The 16,672-nt window shown below is 35.1% G+C and overlaps 3 protein-coding genes across 3 annotated transcripts; 2 read left to right on the top strand and 1 right to left on the bottom strand.

The window, feature by feature from the left end:
- Positions 1 to 116: 116 nt before the first annotated feature.
- LOC123722499 (chorion class A protein PC292-like) lies at positions 117 to 512 on the top strand. Its single transcript, XM_045684386.1, has one exon. The coding sequence runs from the start codon at positions 126 to 128 to the stop codon at positions 510 to 512; it is 387 nt and encodes a 128-aa protein (XP_045540342.1). The 5' UTR covers positions 117 to 125.
- A 1,323-nt stretch (positions 513 to 1,835) lies between these two features.
- Positions 1,836 to 2,222, bottom strand: LOC123722498 (chorion class A protein PC292-like). Its single transcript, XM_045684385.1, has one exon. The coding sequence runs from the start codon at positions 2,220 to 2,222 to the stop codon at positions 1,836 to 1,838; it is 387 nt and encodes a 128-aa protein (XP_045540341.1).
- Positions 2,223 to 2,533: 311 nt separating this feature from the next.
- On the top strand, positions 2,534 to 3,111 carry LOC123722497 (chorion class B protein PC10-like). Its single transcript, XM_045684384.1, has 2 exons — positions 2,534 to 2,581; positions 2,665 to 3,111. Exons 1-2 carry the CDS (start codon positions 2,534 to 2,536, stop codon positions 3,109 to 3,111), a joined length of 495 nt encoding a protein of 164 aa, XP_045540340.1.
- The last annotated feature ends 13,561 nt before the right edge of the window (positions 3,112 to 16,672 follow it).

Raw genomic sequence — 16,672 nt, 5'->3', positions numbered from 1 at the left:
TAAACATTGTCACGTTGGCGTTGATAGAGCCAAACCAAGATAGCTCCAAACTCTAAATAAACATAGTATAAATAGTAGTAAGTAAATGTCAGTTGTATCATCAGTCAGTTAAACAACAAACAGTCATGTCGACCTTCACCCGCTGCGGTCTTCTGCTGTGTCTCACTGTCTGCCTGCTTCAGGCGACACAGGGACAATACCTCTCTGGCGGTCTAGGTGTGGGATACGGCACCAACGCAGAGTGTGGCTGCATGCGGGGCCAGGGATACAATTGGCAGGGGCTGGGCACCGGGAGCGCGTGGGGGATGCCGGAATTGGTTGGCGGCTACGGGGGCGAGGGCATCGGAGACTTGGACGTCGCTGGCGAACTGCCTGTGGCTGGCACCACGCTCGTGGCTGGCCAGGTGCCGGTGCTGGGTGCCGTGCAGTTCGCGGGTGAGGTGCCCGCCGCCGGCCTCGTCACCATCACCGGCAGATGTGGCTGCGATTGCAACGGAAATGTTCTGTTCTAAACTTCTTAAGGAAGTGTGATTTTGTTCCAATAAACGATCAATAAACATTAAAAATTATTTATCACTTTTCTTTCCACCGTCTTGAAACAAATAGCTCAAAGAAATGTTACTTTGGAGATATGCTCAAATTTACTAGAATTATTCTGGTGTTGTGGACGTGGAGTATATTTTATAAGTAGCTACAATAAGATTTGAAAGAATTGATTGTTTAATTTTCATATTAAAAAAATAATCTAATATCGATTTCTTATATTCTTTTAATACTGATTATTATTGCAAGCTTCAGGGAAAAGTTGACCGACATATTTCTGATATTTAAATTCTTAATGATATGTTAGGTTAGGTTTTTAATTTAGTGTAAGCAGGGGAAATTATGCTCACTGGATAATGGCGCTCACCTCTCTAACTCTGTCAACGTAGAACGTATCAAAATGCCACGTCGATTGAAGCACGAGAAGAGAGGCAGTCTAACAGAGAGCAATCAGCTCAAGTCATTCGATCACGAAGTACATTTTTTCGTTTGCAGCCGCGCTTATATAATTATTGGTTAGGTGTACTTTGTCGAAATGTCCTAACTTTTAATGTTTTTTTTTTATAAATTACTTTCCTGGCATTAAAACAATTGTGAATAATTTTCATTAATTTTAAATTATTACAAATCTATCGTTATACAGCTAACTTAGCGCCATCAATCCTAATTTTAATTGTAGTTAAAACATATTTTTTTTAAATTGTAAATATATTCTATCAATTTATGCCTTTTAATATTTCACTGTATGTCTTTCGTCCTCCGTATCGACCTATCATTCGTCATTTCACTTATCCTTCTATTTTTATCATCCTTCCATCCATCTTTTCCCAAATTTATCCCTACTGATGTAAGTTCGTATAGAAAGTTCTCCTTGACGAATGCAATTCTTCCCTGCACAAACATACCATGGTAATCTTTTTACTGTCTGATATATAACCTTATTTTATTGTCTGATTTCGTCTAAAGTGTACACCGCATCACCGGAGGAATACCTTTGGTATATCTCTAGTCACAAATTACACTATACCGATTTCGTGTATGCTAGCGGTGGACTTCCGATTTTAAGTGAAGTCTGCTATGGTTAAAGAATTATAACCCTAAACAAAATTAGATAAAATTTTTCTCAAAAGTTTGTGTGATCACCGCCACCTATCGGAATTCCAATTGCTTTAAGGATACTTCCAAAGACTTCCTTGAGTTAATTGTTTTAAGGCGATGGACATAAATGGAAAAATAATTCTTAATGTTTTATTGATCTTTTATTGGAACAAAATCATACTTCTTCGAGTAGTTTAGAACAGAACATTTCCGTTGCAATCGCAGCCACATCTGCCCGTGATGGTAACGACACCGGCGGCGGGCACTTCCCCCGCGAACTGCACGGCTCCCAGCACCGGCACCTGGCCAGCCACGAGCGTGGTGCCAGCCACAGGCAGTTCGCCGGCGACGTCTAAGTCTCCGATGCCCTCGCCTCCATAGCCGCCGACCACTTCCGGCATCCCCCACGCGCTCCCGGTGCCGAGCCCCTGCCAACTGTATCCCTGGCCCCGCATGCAGCCACACTCTGCATTGGTGCCGTAGCCCACACCTAGACCGCCAGAGAGATATTGTCCTTGTGTCGCCTGAAGCAGGCAGACAGTGAGACACAGCAGAAATCCGCAGCGGGTGAAGGTCGACATGACTGTTTGTTGTTTGACTGACTGATGATACAACTGACATTTACTTACTACTATTTATACTATGTTTGTTTGGAGTTTGTAAATTTTTGTAATCGACTCATACGTGCGTAATTATTAGTTCCTAACTTGTCGTCTTTGAAACTTTGCGAAAATTAGCAAAGCAAGTGATTACAGGTTCGTTTTACAACATGTTGTAATGTGCAGTGATAACAGACATACACGGTGCTGTGACAATATAAATAACAAGAGTTAGAGTTCAGACTCATTCAGCTCTAAACATTCAATCAAAGTACTAACATTCAGTAAACAAAATGGCTTCAGTTCTAGCAGCGCTTTGTGTCTTCGGATGTCTTGTTTCGGTGAGTTGAACAATTTTCTTGTCCAATTACAAAGAGGCATCGCTTTTTATGTCATTTATTTATATATAAATTTATGTGTTTAGAGCCTGCGGGGTCAGTACTTGCCGCTAAACGCGCAGCAGTACGGCGTGGGTGCGTGGGGCGTGCGGGGTGTGGACGCGGGATGCGGCTGCGGCGCACTGTTGACGGACAACGCCGCAAGCGCGTTAGCCGCGGCGGACGGCGGCGGCTTCGCTGTTGTGAGCTCATCTCCAACGCCGCCTCACGGCGTGTCGGTGGTGTCGGATAATGAGTACTCCGGTATTGTGGCAGTAGTGGGCCAGTTGCCATTCCTCGGAACTACATACCTGGAGGGCGCGGTGCCGTCTGCTGGGGCCGGCGCCGTCGCTTACGGCTGTGGGTATGGAGACGTTGCCATTCTCAGCGAGGACTTTGCAGGCGCGGTCGCCAGCTTGCGCTACGCTAGCGATCGCATCGCTCCTAGAACCTTCGGCGAAACGCGCGGATGCGGCTGCGGCACTTTATTTTGAATATTAACAACAAATGTGATCTAACCTAACTTCAATTAAATACAATTAAATTTGAAAAGTTCTATTTTATTTTCTTAAAAATTCAATATTGATTTGGTGAACAACAAAATAACGACGAGCCAAAATGTGTTAGCAAAATCAATACAACCGCATGACTTATCAATCGCCACAATTGACAACGAGTCACGTACATCAAAGTTATTGCATTTGTCACGTATCGCCTCACTAATCTTGTGACCAACATTATCATAGTTGCATACTGTATATTAGCAAATTATTTAGTATATCGGCAAATTTAAATATTGCTCAGCCAATTCTTGTACACTACATGTACGTATACCACTATTTGACATAAGACTGTGTCACGTTTACCGCGTTAATTACACATCTTGGACGTACATTTTGATCGTATGTTAATAACAAGAGAAAGTATAAATTCCCATGATATAAGTCAATCTGTTAATAAAGGTGACGTCATCACAACATGTATAACAAAGAGACATTGACGCGTATGAACTTGGGACGGCTGAATGGTTTCAAAATCGGCTTAGACATTATTATTCATTATGAATAATTCATTTATCCCTCTCTGTCGTCAAACGCAACCCCTTCGCTTTCATACGATTTATTACGTGTTTTAAAGCAAATTATGAATATGTGATGAGGTTACTCATCCTGTATATTTTTAACGGTCTATCTCTTGTTAATTGTCTCAGAGTGATAAACATTTCAAGTATACATTAATTTTGAGAAATATCTTTAACATATTTTGGATGAAATAATTCTCTTTATACGATGATTTATTATGCAGTATTTAAGTTAATAAATAAAATACATAATATGTAACCTTTAGTGATACATTATTAATAAGAACGGCTATACTCAAGTATAATATACTTCATCCGTAGTCGGCAGCGACTGGTTTTGAGCTCATAGGGGGCTCTTCTTTATTTTGAGTGGGACTGCTATTTCTAGGTCCTGGCCCGTCCCTTTCTAAAGTGCGTACGTAGTGTACGTGAGGGAAATTTATTTTATTAACTTATTTAAAACACCTTTTATTCCAGAACTTATGCCGAAACAGTTACAAACTTTTTCAATCTTAATTTCCGGCGTTTTGGTCAAGATTTTTGGCGCCCACTTTTTTGGTGTCGGGGGGAAATCTTCCAAAGATATAGGTTTCAGGCGCCCCTTTACATCCGACTTAGGCGACTGCGGCGCCCCCCTGCCCGGCTCCCTGGGCGCTTACCCTACCTCGCCCTACCCTATCGATCCTACTGGAAATAGGTTTTTTGAAACGAAATTATATTTAAATTTCGAACTTGACAAATTCTAATATGCGTAAATAATTTTGTTTGATTTAAAATGGATGTCACTCAATGAAAAGCGAAAAAACAATGAACATGAAAAATCTCTTTACGAGTCCCTTTTCATGTCATTAAGTATTTTTTCAACAGTAAAAATACGTTAAGAAGTTATAATGTATTTCTATAGTACCTATTAAAGTAAGAAAACGAAGATTTTTACTCGAAAATTATACAAAAATAACGTAACATATAGTTAAATATTAATTTTGAATATTTGTGGTAATATCAACTGAGTTAGTTCATTTTAGAGAGTTAGTTCAATAAAAAAAAAATGAAAGTAACGAAGTCAGCACAGACTTCCTTTGTCTGGAGACAACGACCTTCTCGCACCAGACAGTCCTAATATTTATATTTTTATTATAGAAATATTTTAACTTATATTTAACACTTCAGTGGTTGCTTACAGAGTTATTTAATTTCAAGATTTGTTCGTTTGGGTTTTCGGAAAATTGTGTTCCTTTCGACCGATTCTAATTGAAACATGTACAGTCATTTGCAAAAGTTTTATTGAAATTTACTAAGACCTGACGAATGCTACACTAAAAGTAAGCAAGCAATTGCATGAGGCAGTTACGAAATTTTATTTTTTTATTTATTAAATTGTAAAATAAAGCGAATTGATATTGTAAATAAGGTTAGCTAACGTCTTATAGTTATATGTAAAACAGTGTCTTAAAATAATTTAGTATGTAGCGAGTGTTAACCTAACGTGCTCTTTGTGGTTAAATGTTTGGATAGAAACAAAGTATTCCTAATACCCAAAAATCAAAACATAAGAGGTCGTATGAAATTAAAAGTGTGTATTTTTTTGTTTGTAAATAAATAATTTTCATTTAATATACTAAATATAAGGCAAGCGTCGGTCAAACGGGAAAAATATTCCCATTGTACCGTTTCATCGGTCGAACGATCAACCCAACGGTAAACAGCCTATTTTTTAATCAAAATTTGGATCTATCGATATGAAAATAATAGATATTAAATTAAAATTATCTAAGATGGACTATGAGTCTACAGAAAATCTATTGGTTGTTCTGTAATTTTTATTTAAATTAGAGTCAACACATAATTACATAAGTCTAATCAGTATAAATAAAATAATATTGTACTACTAATGTGCATTTTTTGCATATACTGTACATGTTGCAACAGTTACCCACATTAAACTAGCCGCACTGCTTTGCCGTAATATAGTTTTATACTAGTACGGAGGGCAGCTGAATAATTTGCTATGTAACAAATTTGCCTACATCATTGTTTTTAGGTATGATTAGTTAATATAAATTACATACCTACCTTAAGTTATTAGGCAGAAACATGTAATATTAGACTAAGTTTATTTTTTATGTAATGAATAAATAAATAAATTTATTAATTAAAAATTTATAAAATAGACTTAATATATCTTAACAAAGAAAACTACAAACCCTTTTCAATAGAAACTCCTTGAAAGGTCGTTCACTTTTAAAGATTAAAGTTTCTTGGAACTCTTATAAGTGAAGAAAAGTATAATGAGTTTATAATAATTTATTCGAGAATTTCCACTGTACAAACACATGTTTAACAACATTGTCATCCCTTTCAAACCCTTTGAAAAAAAACAAGGATAACGATATTTAATTATATATACGTCTTTAAGCAGCAATACTTAAACGTTAATATTTTTCATGTGAGGTTTATAATATAGTTCAGGATTCTTAAAACGGAATTAACCATTCCCTTTGAGCTTCGATGTCACGTGACCGAAATAACCTTATAGACCATGTAGTGACCCATAGGAGATCGTATTCTAACTTAAACCTGTACTAAACTGCCAGGAACGAGACCCGAAACCGAAGCGGAACGCGTGAGGAAACGAGGCGAATATGGAACAAGTTTATTCCACTAGATGCTTCGTTGTTATAAAACCATGCTAAGACAGGTTAGACATATCGAAATTATAAAATTTAGAGCAGATCAATTGACGTCTAATTGTTGATTAATATACGAACTTTTCATATAAATATATGTTGGGATAAAAACAGTATATTAATTGTTGAAATTGTCCAAAGTATGTGTCCGATATGTTGACCCTTTTCAAAATTTTGTCAACTTACTGACCTTTTGAACGTGTGGCGAATAGTCAAATATCAACCCTTCAGATGATCAAGAAATTATAACTAAGTAAATAAAGCCTATCTATACTAATTTATAAAGAGGAAGAATATGTTTCTTTGCATTGAATAGGCTTCGAAACTACTGCAACGATTTAAAAAAAACTTGAGAGGTGTCAAGGGACACCCGGATGGAACGAAGTTCCTTTCGATTAATTAGTGAAGGAACCAATGTTTATTCTATGAATAAAAAACTTAAGTCTTCACAAGAAGTACATTTTATTTCTATTTTCGTTATATATTGTCACGTCGTTGCCATGGTTACTATAGCAAAAAGTGTCGTGACAACTTTTCGTAAGAATTTTTTCCGTCTAGCCCCCTTTCACAACGCGCGATAAGGAACTTCGTTACAAAAATATTTTTAATTCTACGCGGCCAATTCGCGGTCAACTTCTGGTCACAAATAATTTTCTTCACATAGGTTTGAGTTCTCTGGAAGTTAACGTACATAAATTTTAGTAGCGATTTTTTGTATATAACTTTAATTACTTTTTTAATCACTATTTTAACTTTTTTGTACCATACATGACATGAATAAAGACAGTAAAACAAACATAAAAAGTAATTGTTTTGCTATTATAAGTATTTGAACCAAACCGAAGAATATTAGATCGTAGATGAAAAGGAGGTGTGCCTAAAATGTGACAGCCATCTCTGACTAAAATAACATCCACTTTATTTTAGTATTTTTTCATCGTCTACTAAATAAAAAATGGAATATTCAATCCTGTTAAAAAGGTGTCACTAAGTAAATTAACATGTTAATATCGTCCATTGAAAGCCTTCAGTGACCGCATTTCAGGCACAAAGGCATTTCAATTACAGTGACGCGCTACGCGGGCTACGGCTACGGGCTACGGCTACAGGGTGGCTACGCAAGGTAAAAGGTGAAAAACACCCGCAGGCTTTGATGTCCGGACCGTAAGCGGCCGAATTGAAAAATGTGCCGTGAAAATGTTGCCCGCCATAATCCGAAAAGGTTCTATTCATAACGGCTAATTTAGTCATTGTTGAATTTTGGTTTAGAACAGTGAAATGTATTGACTTGAATAAAGTATTTTTTTTATAAATAAAAACATTACAACAAATTTAAAACCTTATCCATATTCACCTGGAGTTCCCTGTTACTGCCACTTACGTCACTTCACCTCGGCTGCAAGGCTACAAAGTGGTTAAGCAACGAATTGTCCTTCTTTAGATTAATCCAGTAATCAAATTAATCTTGAATATCGTACCGCGTGGTCACTCTGCCGACCTTACTCACTATAACATATTAGAAGTTGGGTGACTGTAAAAGAAAAAACTTTTAAACATATCATATATAGTTCACACAAAAAATTTAATTTATTATCACTGCCTACATATTTTAAATTTCGTTTATTCTGAAATAGAAATTTCTCGTTGTTTTCTAAAATAATGTTATGACTTTACAGGGAAGGAATAAAGACATTTTTGATCTTATTGCGACAACTCCGACGTGTACCAATAAGGATTCAGATCAATAAATATGATCCTAATAATTTGTAAATTAAGCTGATGAGTCTAAAGGGAATGCCGACTCGACCACAATTAGACTGAAAAGGATTCCCTTCCCTCATCTTGCTATCCCATAATAACATCCTATAAATCCCCAGTTGCCCCCGAGCTGGCGCGGTGTGCAGACGTGTTTCGTCTACCTTAAAATCAATAAAAATCAGTGAATAAAATTCGATTTTTCTGTGTGAAAATATTATTAAAATAAACATTTTGAGTGTGTTTAAATATTTACGTGTTTGAACGTGTATTTTTATTTCACGGGTAAGTTAAAATTTCTAAAACAAGGTAACGATAATTTTGCATACTTGTTGCTGGAAATATCTTATTGAGCCATAGATTTGAGATGTACTTGAAATTATGTTGTATATTTATGTATAATATATGTGTTATTGATGTTTTATATATGTAAATTGTGTGTAGGTGCTTTAGTTTGTATGCAGGTTCGTTATCATATTGATCCGACGTATTTTTTGCTTTAAGCCTTAATAATCTGTGCGGATATCAATTTTGTGATATCGCTGATACTGGCACGTGACATTTTATTAAAATTTTGTATAACTTATAGCTTTTTATGAATAATTTTTATTTTAAATATGCATATATATCTGAAAATTAACAGAAGACATATTTATTTAACTTTTAGGTAAGATTTTAAGTTTATTTTCCTTTCTGGGGTAGGTCAGAGATAGTAAACATTGTACTTAGCTCATAAGATCTTTATTGTGTCTTGAAGTGCACTCAGTCAATGTACCAAGGCATGGACCATTATCTAAAGGAACACATTAATTGCAATTTAATTCGATTTTAGAACAAAATAGGTGTTAAATTTCTTTACTTATTATTATTTTTATCAAGAATTTTTTTGCTAATGTTACAATAAAAAAACAAAAAGCAATGAAACATGAATTAATGTCTAATTAATATGACCACCGAGTGAATTAGTCACGTATTATAAAAATTATAGCTAACTTATTAAGAAACAATTGAGCATCGTTAAATAATAAACTAAATGGTTTTTTTTAATAAATCTTTTTGTTAATTGTCCATTAAGAAAACGATTATACGACTAATTAAACTGCTTAATACTAAAATTAATTAATACTATATTATATACATTGTTATATTCAATATTAACATTCTTAAGTTATTATTAAGACCGGTTGTTATTATATCAAAGTACACACTAACGTAGTTACTTTTAGTAGCCAAGTTATAATATTTTTCAATACCCACGGCTTTACATGTATTCCTTTATTATTTTAATTTAAAAAAAAAAACCTATATAATGTTAGATATTTGTGTAACAAACATTGTCCTAACAATCTCAAAAACGTAAAAAATATGTACTTTACTTCAATAGACTTATGAACATCAACAAGTGATATAAAATTATTTTTAAATATTATCGCAAAAGAATCTAAATATAGAATTCTTCCAAGAAAAGTCTGCAAAGGATGTTATTACCTCTAGAAATAATCTACGAAGATATTTCCATTTTAATGTGATGCTTGTGAGGGCGTTCATCATGTCGACGTAGGAGTTTCCTTGCCTTAGTTAATCTATTGATTAAATACGAGATAGCTTTGGCTTTGTTATCAGTCGAGCTGTGCCTCCGAATATCTGCAGGTTGTTATGAATATAAACCAGTAATATCAACTTGTATATTCAATACCGGTCAAGTGCAAAATATTTAACTTAAACTAATTAATTTCACAAGTGTTACTATTTATTATCTCACTATACATCCCCACTGAAGGACTTGAAGCCTACAGTAAGTTGGGGGTGACAAGTCCATAGTCAACCACGCTGGCTCAGTAAGGGTTGACTTCACAAATGTCTTTGCTGTTTTCCTTCACCCTAAGAATGTCGGATAAATGTACATATGTAATAAAAATGACCCTGACCCTTAGTCCGTGGGGTCCTAGCGCTAGAAGGCTTTTTAAGGAAACAGCAAAAAGGTTAGTCGACATCACAGGAGACCGAAGAGCTGGCAGCTACCTCGGACAAAGAACTAGTCTAGCCATTCAAAGGGGGAATGCTGCCAGTATCTTCGGAACCTTGCCTAAAGGGACACCTTTTAATGACATATTTTAATTTATATATATTATATTTAAATTAAATCCATGTTAATTGTAATATTAAAAATCACATTGGTACATGGTGCGATTCGGCCCCATGACCTGCAGATTACATGTCAATTGCTTACCCCCTGAGCCACCGACACTCTTGTTTTATATTTACCCACCTTATATCTTTTATAACTTAGTTGATAGTTAAAACTTCTAGTTGTTTTTCTATTAAATTTGTAAAATATTAAAGAAAAAGATCCTTTGACAAAAGTATTGTAGTATCCGGAACATCATTATTATACGGATGATCATCATCATCAACCTGCCCTTATCCCTATGGAGGGTCGGCACAGTATGTACTACTCCTCCATACATCTCTACCTGCCGTCATATCTGAATTTACCCCCTTCTTACGTATATCCTCTTTCACACAATCCATCCATACTTTCTTTGATCTTCCTCTACCTTTATAGCCATCTACATTCAATCTCATTACTTTTTTGTTTATATGATTATCATCCCTCCGCATAACATGTCCAAACCACGCTAACCTTCTGCTCCTCAATTTCTCGATAACTGGCGCTACTTTCAAACTTCCTCTGATATGCACATTCTTAACTTTATCTTTTCTTGTCACACCACACATCCATCTTAGCATACGCATCTCAGCTACATGCAATCTTCTTTCATCTGAAACCTTGGTGGCCCAACATTCAGATCCGTACAATAAGACAGGTCTTACGATTGACTTGTAGATCTGTCCCTTAAGCTTGGGTGGCATTCTTGGATCACAAGTCACACCGGTGACCTGTCGCCATTTCATCCAACCTGCATTTATTCGGCTTTTCACATAATTATTATACGGATGCTCGATAGAATTCTGAATCGACTGTAATAAGCCAATAGAATGTTGTATACACACAGTGAGAGACAGTCGGATAAATAAACTGCGCCCGAGCGTTTTCATTAAACAACAAATTGACATTTACAGCCGCAACGGCGACGTTGCGATAATTTGTGATTCTTACAAATCTTTTTTAACCGAAAACATCTTTTTTCTACTATAATATAGATTAAAATAATAATATTTGTAGTGAGAAATAATCAAGTAATCTGCTGTATGATTATTTTATTATTATTATTTTATATTATGATTATTTTATATTATTATTTTCTCTTTGAAACATCCAGTAGGCCTAACACGAATGTTTCTAACAAGCGCCATAGTTTGGTAATCGACAAAATTTATATTAAAATTTGTACAGCGCCCCCTATTGGATGTTAAGTACACTAAAAGTCTCGTACTAATTTTGACACAATCGAAGATGAAAATACGAAGGTGATTTTCTCAAATTTTCGTGCTAGGTCCACTGGACATAAAATGTAATGTACATGAAATGGCAAAAATATATAAAACATATTATTAACTTTGTTTTTCTCTAACATAATGAAAGGGACGACATATAATATCATATTTATAGAATATTCTGTTAAACTCAATTTTGGCAACCCTACTTACTCCCTACCTAACTCGTTTTTTTTATAATTTCATTTTTTAATAAAACTTTTAACGTTAGAAATAAAATAATAATAGTAATTCTTATGGATAGTGTGTTTATATTGTGAAAGTGGCGTCGTCGGAAGATATATATGCTATAACTAGAATCATATCGACCTGAGTTATTGACGATAAAGCAAGTTATGATGTCCCAGTACTCAAGTAGCAATAGTTAAAATATAGTTAAATTTATATACGAGTTATATCAATGATTAGAAGTTTAGATAGAAGATAGTTTAAGCATTCTTTAGAAATTATATCTAAGTTAACGAAATTAACGTTAGGACAAACGTTAATCATGTACATACAACTCACGCCTATAACCTAGAGGGGTAAGCAGAGATCACGAACCTCTATTTAGAAATGAATCTCCGCAATCTACTTTTCGCCATTTCGGGAGACGGAACATGTCGGGTGGAGAGCCGCGTCGCCGATTATAACATTTATCATGTAACTAGCTGTCGTCCACGACTCCGTTTACGTTGGGTTAAAAAAAACCTAATAAGTAGACTCTGTGTTCTTCCAGACTATGTTTTACATCTGTACCAAATTTCATCAAGATCCGTTCATCCGTTTCGGAGATACCTTCAAACAAACATCCATCTAAACATTCGCATTTATAATATTAGTAAGATTGTAAAAAAATCCATTGAATATCTAATATCTTTTATTTTATTTCGCTCGAACAGACATCATCTAAATTTATCACAAGTGTTTATTTATAAATCATATTTAATTAGGTACTAGAAAGAATCTTAATTAAATTTATATACCTAACGTAGTAGGAAGGCATTAAATAATCCAAACAAACTGAACTGAGTATCAGATTTGCAAAACGTTGTTTCTGTTATCGACAGCTGTTTGAAACAAACTCGATTGTCCGATACAAATGTTAAAGTGATATTTCACTAGACAAATATCTGCATAAATACGTTATGCTATCTCTATCATTTTCAACGAGAATGACAAGGATACCTAATAAATAAGCTATTAATCTAAAAATAAAAGTTTTATGAACTAATTACACTTAAAAACTAGCTTTTTATTTTAATTTCGTAGACATTATACGATACTAATATTGATTTAAAATCTTTCTTAATCACTTCCTCTGTTAGAGAAATCCGTTTATTTTTTTGTTTCATTATATCCTAGACTTCAGTTTTCAGTCAAACATAACGTAGACTTACAGATATATAGACTTTTCTATATAATTTTACATTACTTAAGTCATCAACCTCTGCTATCGAATCTTTGATATTTATAAAGCGTAAGCAAACATCTCCGGCTGGTCTAATGAATTTCACGGTACAAAATAGCCGTTACATTTTAACTGCTGTGTTGATTAGCAACCAGCATTATTTCAGAATGTTATAACACGTTATGTGCGTTGGCTGTAACTTCAATTGTTTTATATTTAAGTTAATTAACATAGTTGTATTGATTTATTTTGAATGTCAAAAACTGTCAACAATGTCATTTAGCGGCGGTCAAAGGGTTAAAACACGTGTTTAATTAAGCAGTGTATTATAGTGCTTTTTTTAAAAATACAATTCTTCTTGACTCATTCTCATTAATCTTGACTTAAAAATTGAAAAAAAACGTCATACTTTTCATCGAAGAATGCAGTAAACCTTCAAGGCCTTTCCCAAAACCTTTGTTGGGTGCACGAATTGGCCGGGTCGACGGGTGCAATACGACGACCACACTGAAGACAGGCGTCAAGTGGAAGTAATTCCGCGTTTCGTCTGATGAGTGTGGTACCGGAGGCCTAATTTTAGTCCTCTTTCCCTTCCCATCCTCTTCTTATTAGAAAAGGATAGGAAGGGGAAGTGGATTTGGCGGAAGAAAGGACGCATAGGAAGGAGAAATATCCTCTTTCTGTACGTCCCGTTCTCCGTTGATTAAAGTTAGGCAACGCATCTGCATTTGCGGATGTCTACGGGCAACGGTCGCCTCGCTATTGCGGCGAATCTAGTTGGCCGTTTGCTCGTTTGCTACCGTTTGATATAAGAAAAGGCCGGTGAATTCTCATAATTTTAATCTGACATAAGTTCAAACATACAACTACAATACTCAAAATAATTAATCAGACACTATGCGTGACCTTTAGTGTAGCTTCAGTATGATAAGCCCTTAGTTACCATTAGGTAAAGACATAAAATTGATGAAAATGAACATATTCGAATAATGCAAATGCAATTTAATCGTAGGAAGCAAATGGCCACGCCTTACATTCAGTTATTCAGCCGATGTTGGTCATTTTATGGCTTCTATTTACTTCGACAAGGTGCTATCTCTCCAACTGTGACGTCATCCCAGCAAGACTTTATTCCTTTTTTATTAGCACATAAACGCCTACCAGGTGTTATGGCTTCATAATAAACAATCTACTGTTGTTATACGCGTCATTTTACTACGACAAAGCGGCTAATTTATAGCGTTTAACAATAGCTTATGTATGTCTTATAATGCGCCATTTTAGAGCTCATCGTCTTAATATAAATTTTATTATGTAATAAGGTAAAATTAATAAGTTTCAATCAATTTTATACAAGATGAAATTTAGTTTATAGAAAAATTTTAGTTTTTTTTTGCCATTCATACAAAACGCTTGTTCTCATAAAAAATATTGAAACAGTACAGTTTTTTTTAATTACGTAAAGGCCGGCAACGCAGCAACGCATCTGCGACTACTCTGTCGTTGCGGATGTCCATGGGCGTCGGATCAAATAATTTTAGACGGACCATAGCTCGTTTGTCCCCTTCTACTTGTACTATGAAAAATCTGCTTACTTAATCTCTGATAATTAAGTTAGAAATATATTACACAAAGAAAACTTTATATAAACGTGTAAGAATGTGAGGCAACAAGTGTGCGCTAACTTTATTGAGGTCAACATAACAAGCTAACAAGTGTTGTCAAGCAATTACACGACTAAGTCAGCAAGCAAAGGATTAACCTACTTATTGAAATGCCATTAGCAGCAAGAAAGAATTGTGTACCACATATATCAGCAAATATTATCATTTTTTATCCGCCTTTTATGTTGTTTTAAATTATGACAGTCTATTAATTTGTTAGGATTCTAGGGGATTTACACCATTGATTTTGGTGACATATTTTACGAAAGATAGGCGATATTAAGAGCACCCTAACGAGAATGTATTAGTAGGTATATGTACGAACTAGCTGTAGATCAACGCCGTCCGCGTACGTTTAAAAAAAATAAGTAGCCTATGTGTTCCAGACTATGTTCTACATCTGTGTTAAATTTCATCTAGATCGGTTAAGCTGTTCCGGAAACACCTACTAACAAACATCTATCCATCTTAACTTTGGCAATTAAAGGTTAGTCGACATCACAGGAGACCGAAGAGCTGGCAGCTACCTCGGACAAAGAATTAGTTTAGCTATTCAAAGGGGGAATGCTGCCAGTATCTTCGGAACCTTGCCTAAAGGGACTCCTTTTAATGACATATTTTAGTTTTTTATTATGTATTATATTTAATCTAATATTTTAACTGATATAATAACGTAGACCGTGAACCGTGGTAGTAATATTCAAAGCTCCGGTATTATAACGGTCTTTGGCAATTATAATAGTAAGATAGAAGCGAAAAAGTGACAGTACTTTTTAACATCTTCCTACACCCGTAGTTTACGGCTCTGAATACTTAATGATTTATGTTATAAGCGTATTCCATAGAGCCATGTATTTTGTAGGTGCAACTAAATACGTTGAACGTCTATTTTAAAACAGTTAATAACCAATTTAGAAAACAAAGTTCTAAATCCATTTACATGTATTTTAGCGCCGCGCTGTAAGTCATTGCCAATTTCTGAAACTTAAAATAGCTCTGAACGTGCTAAGTCATAATTATTCTAAGGGTATACCAACACTAGCGAATGGGATAAGTTTTTTTTATATGAAAAGGTGGCAAACGAGCAAACGGTCACCCAAAATAGCGAGGCTACCGTTGCCCATGGACATCCGCAAATGCAGATGCGTTGCCTACCTTTAAACAACGGAGAACTACTTCCTATTTTCCTATTCCGCCAACTCCACTTCCCCTAAACACACTTTCCTAATAATAAAAGGGTGGGAAGGGAAAGAGGACTGAAGAGACAGCTAATCTATGGTCATCGGTCGCCTTGCTATTTCGGCGAATCCAGGTGGCCGTTTGTTCGTTTTCCACCTTTTGATTAAAAAAATACACTTTAAAAGTATGTGGATAAGGTATACATTCTATGGGAGAATTCGAAGTACAATGCTGTACACAACTTTTTTATGTGCATTTCCCGCGTAATTCGCATATATTTTATGATGTTATATATCTCTCTGAAAGGCATCTTATGTGAAAAGGTGACTTCTACACTTGGCTACATCATTTTGTACGTCATAAATATAAGTGTAAAAGGATATTGGATTGTAAAAATGCTTTATATATATTGAGAAGGTGAACATTTGACTTCGGTCCGAGTCATATATCCAATTTGACCTTAAAGATACATTTTCATACGATACAAATGAAGGGTTACATTTTATTGACATAAATTTTATTACAGCGATGGAATGACTATATCATTATTTATTTTGTATTTGAGACGACGACTTCTCTTATATTCTTATTTAACTCTGTAGAACATAGTCTGGAAGAACACAGAGGCTACTAATTAGTTGTTTTTTTTTAATTTCGCGCGGAAGGTCAGCTCGTGCCTAATGTCGACAAAAATAGTCTGTGTGGGACGTAATTAACACAAAGAATGAGTTATTCTCTGATTTAATATTAATAAATTTCTTCAAAGTTTCTTTACAATTCCAAGATTTTTCACTTCGTACATTAGGCAACGTAAATTGTAGAAACTAAAATTTTATAGTT

The sequence above is a fragment of the Papilio machaon genome, chromosome 26 (assembly GCF_912999745.1).
Source record: "Papilio machaon chromosome 26, ilPapMach1.1, whole genome shotgun sequence".
Taxonomy (NCBI): domain Eukaryota; kingdom Metazoa; phylum Arthropoda; class Insecta; order Lepidoptera; family Papilionidae; genus Papilio; species Papilio machaon.
Note: the sequence above shows the minus strand (reverse complement) of the source record. Positions and strands in the feature narration are given on the sequence as shown.

What these genes read in the sequence shown, in the direction of transcription:
- LOC123722499 (XM_045684386.1), top strand. Translation starts at nt 126, where the DNA reads ATGTCGACCTTCACCCGCTGCGGTCTTCTGCTGTGTCTCACTGTCTGC.
- LOC123722498 (XM_045684385.1), bottom strand. Translation starts at nt 2,222, where the DNA reads ATGTCGACCTTCACCCGCTGCGGATTTCTGCTGTGTCTCACTGTCTGC.
- LOC123722497 (XM_045684384.1), top strand. Translation starts at nt 2,534, where the DNA reads ATGGCTTCAGTTCTAGCAGCGCTTTGTGTCTTCGGATGTCTTGTTTCG. An exon ending in TCTTCGGATGTCTTGTTTCG is followed by an intron (nt 2,582 to 2,664) that starts GTGAGTTGAACA and finishes TTATGTGTTTAG; the next exon opens with AGCCTGCGGGGTCAGTACTT.